The 17,540-nt window shown below is 41.9% G+C and overlaps 1 protein-coding gene across 1 annotated transcript; it reads right to left on the reverse strand.

Moving 5' to 3' along the window:
- Nucleotides 1-756: 756 nt before the first annotated feature.
- Nucleotides 757-15,723, reverse strand: ergic1 (endoplasmic reticulum-golgi intermediate compartment 1). Its single transcript, XM_034543089.1, has 10 exons — nt 15,577-15,723; nt 10,275-10,336; nt 7,597-7,669; nt 7,037-7,131; nt 4,885-5,009; nt 4,166-4,270; nt 4,003-4,063; nt 3,675-3,775; nt 2,809-2,931; nt 757-2,071 (listed from the first exon to the last, which is right to left on the reverse strand). Exons 1-10 carry the CDS (start codon nt 15,594-15,596, stop codon nt 1,964-1,966), a joined length of 873 nt encoding a protein of 290 aa, XP_034398980.1. The 5' UTR covers nt 15,597-15,723; the 3' UTR covers nt 757-1,963.
- Nucleotides 15,724-17,540: the final 1,817 nt, after the last annotated feature.

A 17,540-nucleotide genomic window follows, 5' to 3' on the forward strand; every position in this document is an offset into this window, starting at 1 on the left:
CGAAGATCCTCTAACCAGCCACTGGGTGGCAGCATTATGACAAAAACAAGTATTTTCTAGTCACACACTTATTTTATCTTTTATATACAGAGTATTCTTCCTTCATTTGTACAAATTATGACTAAAATGGGAAGAAATAAAGAAATGTATCTTGTCATTTAGTGGAAGGGGAGAAGCTTGATTACGACGCGACACCATGAGCACGGAATAAATGACGGAGGTAAACTGAGGGATGTAGGGCAAATAAAAAAGAAGCGAGTCACACAAAGCACCTCTTATCAGAGCTGGATGTAAGCGTGATGACAGCTGGGACAGTTTAACACCCTCGCATCACAAACAACAACCTGCAGGGTGTTGATTATGGCTGCCAGCTGAGGCACAGCAACAGCTTCTGGGTGCAAAGTCCTCTTCGTACACACAATTAGTGAAGAGAGCCAAGAAAGCCAGTTTCTATGAATAATTGTTGAGGGTACCTGGATAACTTCATGTAAACTGTCAGTTTCAGGTGAAATGGGGTTCAGGCAGACGACTTTGATGTGAAATAATTGGCTTTTAAAAGCAGCAGCTCACTTCTTTCTTAAAACCAGCACTCCCTGGCCTAACTACTTTAGGCTTTATTAAGAAATAATACGTGGGAAAAGTACTCTGAGATGTGTAAACTAAATAATTAAAACTGAGGAAATAAAAACGTAGCATAACATGTCAAAAGGCTGGCAACTAGCTTATAGAAATCTGAACACATGGAGGATACAACCGTGATTTCTCTGGCACCTTTACTTGAGGAACACGTAGCATTACAGAGTAATTTGAGACGGAACAGGAAGTGGATGATCTTTACAGTTGACAGACCAGTTTCTGAGGGCTTGTGATTATCACTGGTCTGAGGTCTGTTAAACATCAGTATAAAATAAAGAAAAATGACCAAAGAGGACAAACACCTTGGTCTACAAGTTCTCTCAGTACAAAACCAAATCATCCATACAATTTACAACTTCATAGAAACTCAATTAGTTAATGTACTGTGTAAAAGAAAAAAAGAAAAACTAAATCAATTGTTCTCTTAGAAAATAACAGACACTTGCTACATATTTTTGCAATAATTCAAATGGATTGTAAAAAAAAAAAAAAACTAGGTTATCAAACAGCATTAATGAAATATTGGTACAATAATGGACTGAAAAATAAGCAATGATTCCCTGTATTAAAAAATAAATCTCTTAAAAAGTGAATCTACAAAGTAAGTTGTAACAACGGCCATTGAAACAGACACATGGGAGCTGATGGTAATCCTGAATGGTGGAAGAGTAAAGAATCTAAAAAGGCACATGCAGTGAATACTGGAGATGCAATAAGATGGGCTGAAAATATAATGTCACATGATTCAAAATACTATTGTATGGACAGTGTGACCTACAGAAACATTTTAAAGTTCAGTCTAGTCTTAATAACCAGAACACTTCCTTCAAATGATAATTCCCTTTTTGTGGCATACAAACAAATAAACAGTACAGGTCGACTGATACTGTTTTTAAAATTAATTTAAACATAGGTCTGTTGTAATTCAGCCATCATTTGAACAATTCCCATTGAATTGATTATATGTGGAGATTTGTGTCAAAGTTTTTTTTTTACTTCAAAGAATATCAGGTACAGACTTCAAATACCCAGGCACAGAGTACTTCATCTCCACAGTAACAAAAGAGCTTCCTCTCCTGACACTGAAGACGCAGGAAGAAGACATGTGATAGTCTGCATCCACACGTCAACAGAGCAGATGGAGCCTGAGAGGAGCTTAAAAAGTAACTGAGACGCAGCCGTGTAGCCTGTTAGTTAGATCCAGTGCCGGAGCCACTCTATTGGTCGACTTGAGGAAATCTCCAAAAGGAAGTGGGTTAGAGAAGGATTGGATTTAGCTAACAGGCTAGCAACTCTGCACATATAAATAAGATGTGGGGAGGAGTCCTCATGACATTTTCCCGATCTGGATCTTCTTCCAGGCCTCTGAAGCAGTGAATATACAGGAGTCGATGATTCCTGCGACTGTGAACGTCCCGCCGACGATGGCACAGATCTACAGGAAACACAAGCCACACTTTGATATGTTCTCCTCTGGTTAGAGATGAAGGCTATCAGCTGCTTGTAATCACGTTAACATTACGACACTTCAGTAATGTGCTGGGATCCATCAAAAAGTCCTGCTGCAGCTTGACTCAACATCTTAAACCATGACTCATAATTACACTATGCTTACAGTCATGTCCTACCAATGCAAGTCATGATAGAACTAAACAACTCAAAAGGAGCCAATTTAATCCTGACCGCATTATCAGTCAGCAGGAAAGCTTGCTGATGACGTGGTACAGGCTCAGCCAAAATTCCTCAACGACAAGGTCAAGTGGAGAGAGGAGGTGGAGAAGGAGAAAAAAAGAATTCAGGGAGGTGAAATTACAGGTTTTTTGGTACAGATTAAATAACCAACTTTAGTTTTTTTTACACTGGTAGACGGTCTTTGTTTTCTTTGGAAAGAGCCACGCTATCCGTTTCCATTCTCTATGCTATGCTAAGCTAACTGGCTTTTGTGTTTTTTTAGTGTTAATAAAAAAAGCATTAATTAGTGCAGCTTTACAACAGCTGTGTGTTCCCATAGTCGGAAGAGACCAAACCAGATCGAAAAGACAGTGGATGTGTCAATAGGTAACTGCTTGCTAACAAATTCACCATATCAACAAACACTCTCAGATTATGTTTAAAGTCTAGAAATCCCAGTTTTCACTGTATTGAAGACTTTCAAGAGGAGCATGAACTCACCGTTGTGATGAAGCGGTAGACGGGCTGCCTCCTCTCTGTGTACTTGACTGTGATTGGACTGAGGTCGTATCGGAACCAGATGGCCGGGATGATTCTGCCCGTGTGGCTGTACGCGACGTACTCCTGTGTGGGTGGAAAAGAAGCGCGTTACAGATGTTAATATGTTTTGGAGCTGCGCGTGGCGAGAACATTTTATTTAATAAACACTGAGGCGATCAAACCTTATGTTGAGAAATCAATTTAGAGCAATCTGTTGTTTCATTCTTATCTCCGGTGGTGGTGGCGGCGGCGTTTATGACTCATTATAGAATAGCTTTCAGATGAAGTCACTACAAAGTAATTAATGATTCATTGAAAATGAATCTCGGCTCAATAAATCTGATGATGTAAGTAGGAGGCTACAATGTGTTGTGAGTTATTGTTATGGGATGACATCGATGTCAGTGAATTCATAAAAATCACATTACTGCAAAAAAAAAAAAAAATTCACCTAAAGAAGAAAAGAAAAAAAAGACACTATTCTCCATTTATGGTTATTTTTGAAATAATCTGCTCAGGCCCTCATCATCCTCGATTCACAGCTGATCCGCACTGTTATTACTCCAAACTCCAAACCAGCTGTCCGTCAACACAATTCCAGGAAGTGTGTTTATGGTTTGTTGACTTCTGGGGAGCATTTCCAGTCACTAGGGGTGAGCTTCCACTTCCGGGTGAGTGCACAATTTAACACGGCAAAACACGCTCTAGCCATTTGTTGGGATGGTCGCGCTGCTGCCTTAACATGTGAAAACAACATATGACACCGAGGGTCAGATCTAACAGGTGAGGTAGAAAAGGAAGAGGGGATAACAGGAGGGAGTCAGCACCTTGTTGGCCACCGTGTACTGGTAGGAGAACCTCTGTTTGCCCGATAGGTCTTCATACACCGTCGGTACAATCTTCAGGATGTAGTCATGTGAGGCCAGAGCTGCAACAGAAGTAAAGTTACTTCAATATGAGAAAAAGAAAGTGTCCAAAAATGGATGTAGTTTTGATCACGACGCAGCTGCCTGGAGCCTTCCCATCCAAGATGTCAGCCGTGTTGCCACTTTGGATTCAAAAGAAGTCCCCTAGGTGTCTCGTTTCATTGCATCACACCATACATAACAGTCACATCGTGGATATGAGGAACACATGTGCAGCCTGCATACGTACGATTAGATGACAGCCTGTCAGCCCCTCCTAACGCATTGAAGGCTCCTTGTATTTTTTTTACCTGCGTGACAAGAGAGAAAAGAGATCCGTGTTCAGCCTTGATACTGTAGATTTAATCTCTGTCCATTTTTCCCCCGCTGTGGGTTTTAGTGCGAGTACCGACCTGGAGCTTTTCTCCAAAGGCCAACTTGTGGATGTTGTGGGTCATGTCTGGGCTTTGGGGCTGCGCTGTAGCGCTGTGCGTCGACACATGGAAGTTTCCTGGTACCTGAAGACACACACACACACACACACAGTCACACACACACACACACACACACACACACGTAAGTTAATGTGAGCACCTGCAACACATCGAGTTAACTAATAACCAATTCTGCACACACACACAATTGGTCGGAAACCGAATGGCCCTCGTCTCCGGAAGAAAAAGCCACTTTAACACGTTTCACATATTTCAAAATACTCCACAAGCGAGAGTGTTAAATGTACAACTGCTGGGTTAATCATTTTAAATGGACTGGAAAGACTGACGCACAAGATGGCGGTAGGACAAACAGGGCTTGTCGGGGCCCAGACAGCAGCTGAAGCCGATCCCAGAGCTCTTAAATGTAACATAACTCAATTTAGACTGGAGGAGGAAGCAGGTTGGCTTCATTCGTCTCAGACGGGGGGGGGGGGCTCTATGTTTATCTCAAGGCCAAGACAAATAAACAACATATAGTCCAAGAGTTTATGTCCCACAAAAGATCCAAATCCAATCCATCATAAAGTAATTACTGGGCACAGAAACACTCTCTGGGGCAGATCAGCCATTTAAACTCATACAGTGTGTGTGGGGGTTATTCTTCTCCCCCTCTCTGTGCTGGGATGAGGCCTTACTTTGTTGATGGTGAACTCTCCCTCAAAGCGACAACCACCCCCCTGGTTGAGAGGAATCTTCATGGAGTTGTCTATGTGACCGACCTCGTGGCGGCCCATCTCATCCTGGATGTCCAAACCCACCACTTAAGAAACAGAGAGACATGGGAGATAATTACATATAGACTGAACAAGGAGAGAATATTAACAAAAATAATTTATGGTTTCCTATGCCTGTTCCAAACTTGTACTACTTTCAGTGCTGAGGTAATTATCTTCAATCATTTGTTAAGCAAAAACAGGGCTGAAAGTAACATTTTGTTTTTCTGTGATCATCTAATTATTTATGTTGTTATAACTGATCAACTTGTTTCAGCTTTACACCAAACATTTGCGTTTCTTTTCGCAATTTTGTACAGCAATCGTTCAATGAAATTAAAAAACTATTAACACTGAAATTGTAAGGTAACACCAGTGCTCAAACAGACACAACATTATGAATGTATGTCAAAAGAATAAGGCCTTTTTTGCAGGGTTTTTTGAACAATTTATCGACTGAAAAATAAATTGGTTAATCAAAGAAATTATTGATATTGAGAACAATTATGAGCTGCAGCTCTATGTCTTTCACCGTCAAATAACAATACGAGTCACTGATTTGTTAACAGTGGAAGGGAAGAATAAAGAGAAATACTGCAGAGAGTGACCTGTAGAGTAAACACACAGAGTCCTAACAGGCCACCTATCCTGCCTGTCTGTGTTTTTCCATCTAGACTTTACTGAGCCCCCCTCCCCCTCCCCCTCCCCCTCCCCCTCCTGCAGGCCGCCCTGTGTTGGCACACTGGCAGCGGCCTATTTTCAGAGCCGAGCTGCGCGGTGTGTTGGCCAGCAGTGCAGAGGGACGTCCGCTGGACCTGTGCTAAAACCTCCACATGCCGTCTGTCTGACCTTTGACATTCAAGACAAGTTCAACTCCCCCTCCGTCTATCCAGATCTCAAAATACAGTGCACCAACACAAGTTAAGTCTGACACTGTCTGAGCTGGTTGTTTCTCCTTTTGAAGACATTTAGAACTGAAAGTGTGTTCATGTAAAAAGTGGATCGGGAGGGGGGGGGGGGGAGAATTATTATAAGGTTATTAAACGCAGTTCTGCTTTTCCGGGAAGTCACAAATCAAGACCTGGCAACTCGTAAAAGGTCAGTGGAGGGAGACGGTGTTTAAATTCGGAACAGCAGAGCAGAGCAGATGAATAGTACAAAGGGATGGAAATGCCAGCTTTTCCATAATGATATTATTTTTCTCTCTTAGTAAATTTGTAATGGATGACAACCTGTTTGGAGGCCTGGAAGAAAAAAAACTGATGTAGAATATTAACTCGCAGGGAGGATGGCTGAGGAACGTTTCTACTCATTACATGCAGCTGCTGAGTGGTTAGACCCGTGTGTGTAGTTAAGAGGGACCCACATTTCTGCAGACTTTAAATTCTGCAAATAAACAAAACCACCATACATACAATCACCGAGAGCTTTAATTGGAAACGGCATGAGACGGCCTTTGTTAAGGCATGCCATGAGTGAAGTCGTCTAAACACATGGCCAACAGCTGTGTGTGTCTGCATGCCAAAGCCTCTCTCGCAGAAATCCGGACTTCATTTTTCACACAAGCATTTATTAGCGTTGCCATTTTTGGATATCGCTTGAATTGAGCAAATGTGCCTGCCAGAGCCTCGGCAATGTGTGCACGTGTGTGTCGTTGGGCATAGTTTCTGACGGGAGTCATGAAGAGCAAATAACCAGGGACTGCACTTGGTCCTGCCCACCTTTCTGACATCGAAGTACAGCAGAGGAGCCACGAGAGGCAACTCAAACTCGGATTAGGGCTGTGTGGCAGCACAACATCAAACAGAGGCAGCACAGGCCGGAGGCTGGCCTAAGATTTAGTGGGATCTGGGTAGAGACTATTATGTAGCTTTACTACTTCTTTATGAGAGTCGTCTTCTCTATCTAAGGCATCATTTATTCTTTTATTTAGCACGGTAAGTAATACTGTCAGATAAAGCAGGAAAACAAGACTATAAAAAGGCCCATAAAAAAAAAAAAAAAGAAGAACACACAAACAGGAAGTGTAATGCAAAGAAATGGTGTAAGGTTGTATATATTATTATATACTCACAATCACAGTGTAAGTGTGGCAAACTGATGTTTAAACTCACTTCTATCTTCCCACCACTGTCTTTATCTGGATCATCCACATACAGTTCATTTACTCTGTAAGGGACAGAAACAGGAAACATGGTTAGATAAGCTTGAACTGAAAAAAGTAAATTAGTGTTTTTTTTGTTTTTTTAAACCCACAACACCCTACTTTAACAGAACAGGATTCATCCTCTGCCAAATTGCATGGAGAGAACATTTGTGCATCTCTGTGAGAGTAATTTCCTTCCTGACCCCCAGCGCCTCCCCAAGTCATCCCTTATTACACATGACCATGAGACTGATGCATGCACAAAGACAATTTCCTGTGAGAAAACTGCCTCTATTCATTGGTTACAACACAGCAGAACACATAATAATCAGGGCATTGACATTCATCCTTAACTCCCCGTCCTGTATATTTCAGCAGACCCTGAACCCATGTGGCAACAAACGAACTGTCCTCTTGATGTCTGTGTTTCAGCTGCAGGAGATTACATGACACACACTTATTCAGAGATCTGATGCAGCGATACCTACAGTTCTGTGGCTATGAAGCCCGTCAGCTCAGACAGGAACAGGAAGAGGATGAAGAAACAGCAGAGGATGGAAACTGTGGGCAGAAAGGAAGAAAGTTAGAATGGATCGCTTGTTCAAACACTTAAGTCACCGCCGATCGTACGAATTACTTTTATTTCGCTTTTTTATAATCTCAAGTTAAACCGACATTTCAAGGGGTGATGCAGACCAAATGAGCCGGTTGTTCCAGCCTTTAGGAATGGCTGACCTCAGATGTTCACATTAATGAAAATCACAGTGGCTATAAAAGATTTCCCTAAATAGCAGTTTTACTGGCGGTGTTAAGCCTGCCATTATGCAGGTTTTTTCAAAGACCCTCCTACACTAATTCTACATTAAATACCAGCACAACAGGCAGCCATTACAGCATATCTGATCTAAAAGAGGTGAGCTCATGCTACGCAAGTCCTACAAACAGCTCTTTTTTGGGTTTCCTTAGACAAGCCCACACACTGACAATCCTTCAGACCAAAAATGGCTCCTACAAAGACGCTTTAAGGATTCAACTAAAAGCTAGACCAAATTAGGGATATTAACCTTAAACAATAAGTATTTTCGTTCAGTCTGAGCCTAAATAAAGCCTGAAGCTTAAAAGGAGAAGCTCAGGCTGCCTGTTTCATGTCATGTGTCAAACTAATCAGGTCACATAAAACGTTGTCATGCGTTACTAAGATAAATATGGAAGTAACCGATCTGTGTCGGCGCAACTGTGGTCTATCCGGTATGACGAGAGCCAAGGCCAGAAAGCTCTCACTCAGCAGGTGAGGCGTGTTTACGTGGCAACTGTCTCCTAGGATCTCACAGTCACATGACCTTGTGGTTGGCAGGGCCAAACCTGCGGCTGGCTAAGGCTTTGCATAAGGTAATGTTTAACCAACAAACAATAGGGAGTGTCGCTATGACACATAGGTCATCAATTCAGGTTCATAAGAAGACATACAGTAATTCTTCCTGGGCTTCAAAGGGTGAAATACTGGAAGAGGATTACTAAAGCAGCGTAATGGGCTGCTACCGTTTCTTCCAACAGCTCCACAATGGAAAAAGTGACGAGCCAAATGATTTACACAAGGCCTCAAATGAATGGTTTTGATTTTTAACTCAAGCCCATCCTTCCCAGTGCTCACACATGATTAAATGGGCTAAATAGAGTGCTTAATGACACAAAGAATCAAATACAGTAACGCCATTAATCAGACCGCGACATCGGAAACTATTGATAAATGATGTCCAAAGCTAGAACGGCTCTGGAATCCACTGTTATTGTTCAAAGTAAATACCGTAAAAAATGTAACCTTAAAAAACGAATGTGGCCCTGAAACAGAACAAGAAAAGCAGACGGGGTCAAATATTTGGCCTTTTGTGAAGAGGGGAGTCTGTTTCTGGTCGCCTCAGAACCACACAAGCCATAATGTGAGCCGACCTGCCGAGGGTGAAGCAATAACAGCCAAGGCCCTCACCCCTAGACAGTGGCTGGAGACAGGAAGGGTGTTGATTGTGAACAGGAAGGACTTCCATCCCTTTCCTCGTGGGAGAAAAAAAAAACCTATGTATATCTTTAGCAAACCCATTCTCTTCCCTGTCATCCAGGAAGGTGTTTGTAATCCGTTTTAAACTGTTCACTGACGGCACTGCTTATCCATGCTGTCATCAGTTGGTTTTTGGGGTTCGTCATTCTGTTCATCAACTCACCAATGAATGACCAATACTCGTAGATGACTGAGCCAAAGGGTGTGTCATCAGGTCTTTTGTGTCTTCAGTGAAGTGAATAATCAATACAATTCCATGATTGCCCAATAACATATTGATGACAAGCAGGACAACTCGTGACCTGATTGCCACGGGTTCTCCTCTCTGGAGCCTGAGACGATGGAGATGATCATTAACATTCTTAACATTTTATTTTGTGCTATAGCAGGTACTGCCTGTGCTGAATTACTAGGTCAGAACGTGCCTCTGCGCTGGGACACGCAGGTACTGGACCTACAGCTGTCAACTTCTCCCCTGCCTAAACACTTTTCACGTCACTCGCCTCCATAAAACTACACGGTATGCTAAATAGTAATTGTCGTAGAAGTGTCGAAAAACACGTTGTTGGTTTTAATTTGAAGCTAGAACCAATCACTACTTCGCAAAGCTTGGCACAAAGATTGGAAATGGCTACGTTGCCTCAGTCCAAACTAAATCAGACCATCAGCACTTCTTGTGCTCGCTACTTATCGCATTACTTCTCATTTGTTTAATACGAGTATAAATGGAAGTGTAAAAACAACAAAACTGGTCATTTGGTTGGGTGTAAATGTGTTATAAGCTGCTGGTAGGAGAATTATGTTCACTTCAGAAAGGACGAGCCGAGCCGTTTTCAGTCCTCGTGCTAAAACAACCGTCAACTGGCGGTAGTGTCGTATTTTATGAACAGAGTGGTATCGATCTTCAAGAAACCAAGTATGTGTATTTTAAGTCTGAGACGGAATGGGGAATAGAACTGCATTGCACTAAACTTGGTACACATTTTACATTATTGACACAACATACATACATATGTGGACAACGAAAACCTGATGACAAAAATATCCAAATAAAAAAAAAAATGCAAATAGAAGTTCATAATTTGGGCCGACTGTGGGTGCAGGACTACTCACTGAAAGCTCCTGTGTATGTGGGCTGGGTGAGATCTTTTGGCACTTTCCTGTAGATATCGAATCTGAGGAGAGAAAGGAAGAAAAGGGGAGTGAAAAAAAAAAGGGAAAAGAAAACGTAAACACTACGTGCTGAGAAAAGAAGAACACTCTGTACTCATAACGCCGTGCAATATTACGACAGAGTGGTGGAATGTTAGCTCTGGACCACCGCCATCATACAGAACAGGTCCAGACACCCCGGCCGCAACGCCACACACACACACACACACACACACACACACACACACGCTCTGTAATTCTGACCTACAATGAAACCAGCAGTGAAGGATCCAAGCTGGCAGAATCTTAAACCTTTAACTTGACATTTTCACAACTGAGACCGAGTGTGTGAATCAGAAGCGTCGGAGGATCATCGCAACCTGACACAATAAACTCTCATGTAATATTGTTGTTGCCTATTTCAGAAGCTGAGAAATTGTGTGTGTGTTGGGGGGGGGTGTTACTCAATACCAAAACTATTTAGGTTCATGAGTTCTTGCGCATGTCCTTTTTGGGCAGTGAAACATTTTCGACCCCAAACTTCATCATCGCTGACCGGCCCCACCCACCCACCCACCCACCCACCCCTCCCTCACTCACTCCCTCCTCTCCACTCTCACTCGCTGCACTTCCTCATCTATTTCCAAAACACTCACATCTGTTTGCATTTCTTCCATCGAGAAAACGGTCGGTGAAAGAATCACAGCTGATGCATAGCAGGACGGGGGAGGAAGTGGGAGGGAGGGCTTCCTGTCCGGCCCCGACCCTGCTGCTTCTCTTGTTTTGCCTCAGCTTTCACTCCTTTGTTTTCGTCTGCCGCTAAAGGACCCCTGGATCCTAAACTCCTCAGGCAGCTTCCCTTAGGCTCTCCTCCGCTCTCTGGTCCACATCCATCTCTAACTTACTGTGGCCATGTCCCATTACGATTAGATCAGTTAGTGCTGGTAGCTGGCAGGATATATAGGGCATGGAGAGGAGATGGGGTGGGGGGCTCAGGGAGGGGTCCCTCTGAATCAGGATCAGAATAACGTCTAGAGTGACACACTTCCTGAGTGTAAAGCTCTGGCGTGCAGAGGGAGGGTCTCCTTCCTCCCAACACCGAGCTGACCTCCTGAGACCACCAGACCGGTGGAGACCCGCGAGACACACCATCGCCATGTAAACCTTAAGAGTCTTCTAGTTTTGTTGATTTATATATTTCTTACATTAGTTCAAGGATTGCATGCTCACCTGTGAAGAGAATACGTGACCCACGTTGGCAAGGAAACTCTCTGTTTAAACTCCAAAGCACTCAGATTTGGTCAGGAAATAAAAACAATAACTTTAGGGCTTTAAGAGAGATCACTGAGCTTGTTTGAAAATCACACACACACACACACACACACACACACACACACACACACACACACACACACACACACACACACACACACACACACACACACACACACACACACACACACACACACACACACACACACACACACACACACACACACACACACACACACACACACACACACACACACACACACACACACACACACACACACACACACACACACACACACACACACACTTTTAGCAGTCAGTTTCCCACTGCTAAATTTGAATACGAGCGAGGAAACTAAATCTCACATGTCTGGTCCATCGCAATGTGAGCTGGAAACTGATGCCACACATGTGAACTTTAAAAATAGTCACCAGATGGATGTTACTGTACATCTGTCCGCTGGCAGTCTTGTTATATCTGGACACGGAGTCTGAATTACACTTGAAGTTAAGAGCAAAAACAACATCACAGCACTGTCACCCAAACCGGTCCACAGATGATGCGGTCAACCTGCCGCGGAGGTCAAATTCTGTCAATCAATTTCAGTTCTTTTATTTATACCATCAACCTTTTTAAGCTGTTCAAGAAACTCCTGGATGTGAACAGTTACACCTCACTGGTGTTCTGGATTGTGGACAGAAGCCACGTTGTCATGTCCCACCCCGTTAGGGAAGCGTTCTGTCCCCTTTCCTCTACAAATGACTTCAGATCAAAATGAAACTCCATCAGGATTCTGAAATATGCGGACGACACCACAAGGACTGATCTGGAAGGACAATGACAATTAGCCGGGCTACCGGTGCAAGGGAAATGACTAGCACGAAAAAATAATAAAACAAATCAATAAGACACTATATTCATCTACAGCCCACCAATTACAAAAAAGTTATTATAAAGTTTTAACACATTTTTGGCCAGTAAAGAAAATATAATTTGTTGTTTTGAATATATGACATCCACATACCTTGGTTCAATTTAACTTCTATATAGCATCACTTGAAATGCATGAGCTAAAATAAAAATGTATAAAATATTAAAAAGGTGAAGAAATGTATTACTTAGAATAGTGTATTACTGTCCTGATTGAAATGCATCATACTGAAATACTTAATATAATTAAATAGTCCATGTGACTCATGTGTTCTTAGGACGAGAACTCGGTTTCACTTCTCCGGTCAGAACACTTTGTATTCATGAATACTAATGCTCACTCTTGAGAGTTCGGCTCTCGGTCCGTGGTTGAGGTATGTCATTTCCTGAATTACAGTCAACACACCTCCCTCCCTCACTTCCCACTGCTCAGTCTTCTGTAAGAAGGGCTCTCGTGTTATTACTGAGGACATGGTGTACCAGCATCTCTCTGTTGACACCACAGGGCCGCTTTTTAAGCAAGGGCCCTTGCTAAATAGACCGTATCTCTTGAATGAGTCATAGTGAGTCAGAAGTTCATCCTCTTTTATGTATTGCCGAGAAAAAGCCACATAGCGGATGTTTGTTATAAATGTCCTTCTTAATTTGATCATCTCGCATCCCAAGCTGTAAGAAACGCACGTGCCAAGGCCTTTCTTTTACGTAGGTTTCAATCACCTGCCCCAAGTGTTCGTCAAGTATCAAACCGCAAACAGTCCCTCATCACGGACAAAATTAAAAGACATGACATCTATTGACACTTCCTTACTGAAGTCACCATGACCTAATTATTCTCGAAGAAAACACATTACACCATCGGGTATGGACAAACCAAACCTGCGTGTGTCAATAAATGACATAATCTGAGGATCAATAAAAGCTGTTCAGTTATTCATTCAGATGCGCTGCTGTTCAGTCTCAATGAGTTTATCTGTATTATTAAAATCTTTGTCTATATTACTGCTGAAAAACCATTGAGAACAGCCCAGAGAGCCACGACATTCAGCTCCAGGTTATTCCAGTGTTATTGCCATTTTAGGTAATGCATTGTGGAAAAAGGCCTTTGAGAGCATTCACATCCCGTCTAATACGCGTTTAGTAAGAACACATAACACACAGAGGAAGCAATTAATTGGGGACGTGAAGAAAACTCTTTCTGAGTGGAATAACTGATATTAAGACGGTTGCTTTATGGATGGGAATTCTGTTTAAAACTAATATTTTTACTACATTTTAAAGAATAAAGGACGGTGATATTCTATATTTCTCTATTTTCGCCAACAAATTCCACGAAGAGTCCAAAACCAATAATTAACTGATCCAACAAAGTATTGCAATCAAAGCAATTCTGCTGCCCTAAATACACCCAGAACACCAAATGTGTATCAATCCACAGCTGAAAATAGTGCTAAACAAATGCATTATTACTGTTTAAGTAACGTTTTCTTAAAAACCACAATACCCATCTGTTTTAGGAAATTACTAAGCATTTTTTAACAATGAAACAATACATTTGAGAGTGCTACAAACAGCAATCCTAAAGTAATGACAGATGTATTAACACAATGCTGGTGGTCTCTTCTGGTCCATCAGAAAAGGAATAAAACCAGCTGAAACACTGAAACTTACTTCTGGTGTGGTTAATATATTTAGTAGTCAAATACAGCAAAGCATTCTGGGAATAGCGCTGCCCTAGCTCATGGTGTAATCTACAGTAATCTATGTTGCTACACAGTCTCCCACTGGTGACTAACCCATGTCTGAGTGGACGAAACCCAACTACTAGTTAGTTGGTCAATCAAAGTATTTCCAGCTATTGCAATGCAGGTTTCATCCGATCGAGACAGTGAAGCCTCTGAACAGGACGTGACCACTTGATGACCCCATGACACTCCCGCTCTCACACAACCCTCATACATAGATCATCTACTGCTGCAGTGCAAACGAGAGTTACGCCAGATCCTGGATGTTGGTCAATTCAACACAGCTGTGCTCCGAAAGATGAGAACAACTGTGATCACTTTGACAGGCAATCTCCAGTGCGCTTGTCCGGGGCCTCCACAGACCATCGTTGTCACGGGGACACCTACAGATAGCTCGCTGGGTCCGATTAACAGTCCAAAGCCGACAAAATTTTATATTTAGTTATATAAAACACAGAAAAGCAGCAACGCCTCACATCGGAGAAGAAGAGCTTGCTTTAAAACCACTGAATTCTAAGTTGTTGGTTGCAGCCTAACTACTTTAAGTTCTTACTTTCTACTTTACTTTCTACTCAAATGTGTGGAAATGTGTCTGTGACCGCAAGAGTTTGCCAGATTGCCAATCGCTAGAGTATCCTCCACTGCCCACGTTATAAAGTGACCCCTGAGTGCAAACAGCCCGTCCTATATGTTTAGAAGGGAGTGCTCTATTGACAGTTTCACCAGCCCTGTAGGTGTGACTATTAGCTCGGTGCCCGATATCAAACGGTATCTAAAGCTTAGTGGAATCGTTCTGTTAGCCAGGTGGATTTCTGGATGTTTATTGCGTGTTTCTGACTGTTTATTGGTAGCTCATGAATCTGAAAGCTTTTTACCCTTTTTGTGTATTGGGGGAATTATGGAGCCTTGATTTGGGAAGAAGAATAGATGAGGCAGTTATGCCCGTTTAGTTTGACACGCGGCTACGACCAAAGCTTTATTGAATGCAACAGTTACTATAACCATGAGGCGGACTACACGTCGCACGCATATTAGGATGGATGAGGCCATCTGCACATGCGCAGAACAGGAAACCCCCACAGAAACTCTTGTGAGCGTACCTGAGCATCACTCCGCCGACTGCAACACAAACTCGGCACCCCGTGTGACAAAGTAGTCCATTCATGCCAAATGTTAACCACCACCGTGACAACTTGGACTCGCTCATTGGCAGCCGAGGCTTTGCCGACTGTTAATTCATCCGCAGCTCACAGACCGTATAAAGACCGCTACCGTCCCTTCACACCTCACCCGAAATGAACGGAAGCTCCGTACTCACCTCCTAACATCGAAAGGCATGATGTTAGCACGTTTGACAGGAGGGTTGGCGGACAAAGCTAAACGCAACGGGCTAACACACGGCTCTCTTCAACGCTACCGGTTGTTCATCGGTACCGGGCTGACGTCAGTTTAGTACGCTTTGCAAAAGCCGATTGGCTGAAAGCTACTTCCGGTTCGCGCTGATTCTTCTTCCTGCTGCAACGTTTTGTTTTTTAAATCAGGGTTTTATGGCTTGTGTTAATAAACGTTCGTTGAAAACTGTCTACTATTAAAAGAATTATGATAGAAGCACATTTTTTAGGTTTAATAATTTGTATCGTTTTACTCTTTGAATTTTTTTTTTTTACAAACAAAGAGTGGGTCACGAATATGCTGTGCCAATTCTGAGGTTTTTTCAGTTGTATTACATTATTATTATTAGATTTTCGGGACCTTGTACACAAAACAATAATATCATAGAGAGAAGAGATGTTTTGCAGCAGATTTAAGTCACTTTCCATTTGGCGCTTTGAGCGGCCATCGGACTAGAACGAGTACAAGTCCATCTGCAGCCCCTGGACTATCATTGCAGGGTGGTCTAGGGTAACAGTGGCCTTTAATACAGTATAGTATATATAGGCTTACTTCGTTCAAATGTATGTGTAATCCATCTGTAATTCCTTGGCTAAATGTTCAAAAGGCATCCTAAAATAGTATAAAAAGACATATCTTATAACATGTATATGACCAACATTATAAATATGCATCAAATAGTAGTTTACAGTATACTGTATAATTTAGGTGTAGTTAAAAATAAATGTGTTAATAAATGTATTTGTTACTGTAACTCCTCATGTGCAACTTCTGTGGTGCAACTGGGGATTGACAATATAATGTAATGCATAATATAGTTGTGAGTTATTCATATACATTAATTAACACTTATATATCATATTATATCTTGTTTTGTACCTTATATCTGCTTACATCAAAATGATAGTGCATTAGATTGTTTACTACTGCAAGTAAAGTGTTATCAACCTAGTTAGAGTAACTGCAGTGCATTCTTGACCATTTTTAAGTTTGCAAACCATGTGAGAAAATTGCCTTAAAGACATTTTTTAAATTAAAATTTAAAAGGTCCAATGCCCCAAGTGGCCCACATCATCACACTGTTTGAATGCCATACAAAAGGTCTTGGAACATGGTCTGAAAAGCTTTCAATTTATACATCAACATATAGCTGGTTAGTGCAAAGGTAACGATAGAATTTGTAGTAAGTTGACTAAGAGATTGGAAAGTTAATTTTTGTGTGGGATTTCATTTTCAGCAATACTAAATGTTCCCATTGCGGTTTTCCATTGTGTCCATCACGTGTATCGATAGATATTTTTTAATTAGCTTCCCATTATAACCCAGAAGAAAGCTATATAATGTATTGATGATGTTGAAAACATATGTTGTTTTTTTTGTTCTCTTCACATTCATATAGACTATATAAAACGAAACATGTTCGTCTCAAATAACGTGTGAGTTGTTGAGACACTAGAAGACAGGATCGGCCCTGTGTTTTCCCACTGATGGCTCAGAGTGACAATGACAGTAAATAGGCCGAGATGACAGCAAGTGACAGCAAGGTCGGATCACAGGAAATGCCTCTGTGTTGTCCTCTGTTTCACTTCCCTTTCTGGGTGAGAACGCTACATTTATTTACAGGCTATAATTATGGGAATCCCAAACAGAGAAATAACTCACGGTCTGTTTTAATATTCTGTCCCACTTTCAGACACTATTCTGGGAGGACATTTGTGCGAATAAACTTAGGGAACAGGAGTTTTTTTCTGTTAATTAAATTAATGTGTTGGTTTCAATCATACATGGTCATTTTCTGGTTATCATGGCCAAACAGGGAACATATGATACATCCCTTTAACCAGTTGAACTGTTTGTAATACTGTATGTTTGTTCACCAGGCCCCTTCAC

This window comes from Cyclopterus lumpus, chromosome 10 (assembly GCF_009769545.1).
Source record: "Cyclopterus lumpus isolate fCycLum1 chromosome 10, fCycLum1.pri, whole genome shotgun sequence".
NCBI classification, from domain to species: domain Eukaryota; kingdom Metazoa; phylum Chordata; class Actinopteri; order Perciformes; family Cyclopteridae; genus Cyclopterus; species Cyclopterus lumpus.

Bases quoted from the DNA above. Each gene is read 5' to 3' on its own strand.
- ergic1 (XM_034543089.1), bottom strand. From the start codon at position 15,596: ATGCCTTTCGATGTTAGGAG. The intron at 4,271-4,884 runs GTAAGGCCTCAT...GTGTGTCTTCAG, and splicing joins GAGAGTTCACCATCAACAAA to GTACCAGGAAACTTCCATGT. The intron at 2,072-2,808 runs GTGAGTTCATGC...TGTTTCCTGTAG, and splicing joins TCTACCGCTTCATCACAACG to ATCTGTGCCATCGTCGGCGG.